This window comes from Alligator sinensis, unplaced genomic scaffold (genome assembly GCF_000455745.1).
Source record: "Alligator sinensis unplaced genomic scaffold, ASM45574v1 scaffold1488_1, whole genome shotgun sequence".
Classification (NCBI taxonomy): Eukaryota; Metazoa; Chordata; order Crocodylia; family Alligatoridae; genus Alligator; species Alligator sinensis.
Window position 1 is genome coordinate 245413 of NW_005843097.1, and position 1014 is coordinate 246426.

At 57.5% G+C, this 1014-nt stretch overlaps 1 protein-coding gene across 1 annotated transcript in view; it reads left to right on the plus strand.

Annotated features, from left to right (window-relative positions):
- The window catches only part of FGF11 (fibroblast growth factor 11), a 19196-nt gene that overhangs the window by 14961 nt on the left and 3221 nt on the right, over positions 1-1014 (plus strand). The window contains exons 3-4 of the mRNA XM_025193740.1: positions 748-858; positions 941-1008. Coding sequence (XP_025049525.1) covers positions 748-858; positions 941-1008 — 179 coding nt within the window. The remainder of the gene's footprint in view (positions 1-747; positions 859-940; positions 1009-1014) is intronic.

Consider the following 1014-nt stretch of genomic DNA (forward strand, 5'->3'; position numbering starts at 1 on the left):
CCGTCTGTCCATCCATCCGTCCCCCCACCCACCCTCCCACCTATCCATCCATCCATCCATCCACCCACTCACCTGTCCATCCATCCATAGATCCATCCATCCATCCCCCCACCCATCCATCCATTTGTCCATTCACCCACCCACCTATCCATCCGTCCATGCACACACCCACTTATCCATCTCTCCGTCTGTCCTTCCGTCCATCCATCCATCCACCCACCCGCCTATCCATCTGTCTGTCCATCCACCTTATTGTCTGTTTATCCATCTCGCCACTCCACTCTCTCATTCCTTACCCTTGTTAGTCTGCCCTCCTACGGGAGCCCCACCCTGCCACACATCATCCTCATTGCCCTTCCCTTCACCTTCTCTAGCATTATTATGGACAGGAAGTAGCTGCCTGGACCTCACTTCCTTTTGCCTCTGCCCTTAGCTACAAGACTGTCCCCACCCGCAGGTGGGAGACACGGGTCTGGTGCTGCAGACACCACTCCCTACTGCCTCCCTAGCATATCCCATAGTAGGTCTGGTGCCTAACGAGGCCTCCTGGCCCTCATGAGATGCCTAGAGGTGGGTCTGTGTCTTCCATCCCTGCCTCCCCCAGCCCTGCATTCAAGTCCAAGTGCCCAGGATCAGCCATGGGTGGATTGGGAGGAGGGTTTGTGGGTGGAATTAGGGAGTTTAGGAGCCCTCTGGGCTGTCTGAGCTCTCACCACTGTTTGCCCCCTGGGGCTGGGGTCTTTCCAGAGCCACAGCTGAAGGGCATTGTGACCAAACTCTTCTGCCGCCATGGCTTCCACCTCTGCATGCACCCAGACGGCATCATTGATGGGACCCGTGAGGACTCTAATAGCTTCAGTGAGTGGTGGGTTTTAAGGGGGGGGAGGGTCCATCCAGCGGTGGGGGGTGTCCAGCCTGACTTTCATGTATCTGCCCACAGCCCTCTTTAATCTCATCCCGGTGGGGCTGAGGGTCGTGGCCATCCAGGGCACTGCTTCGGGGCAGTACGTTGCC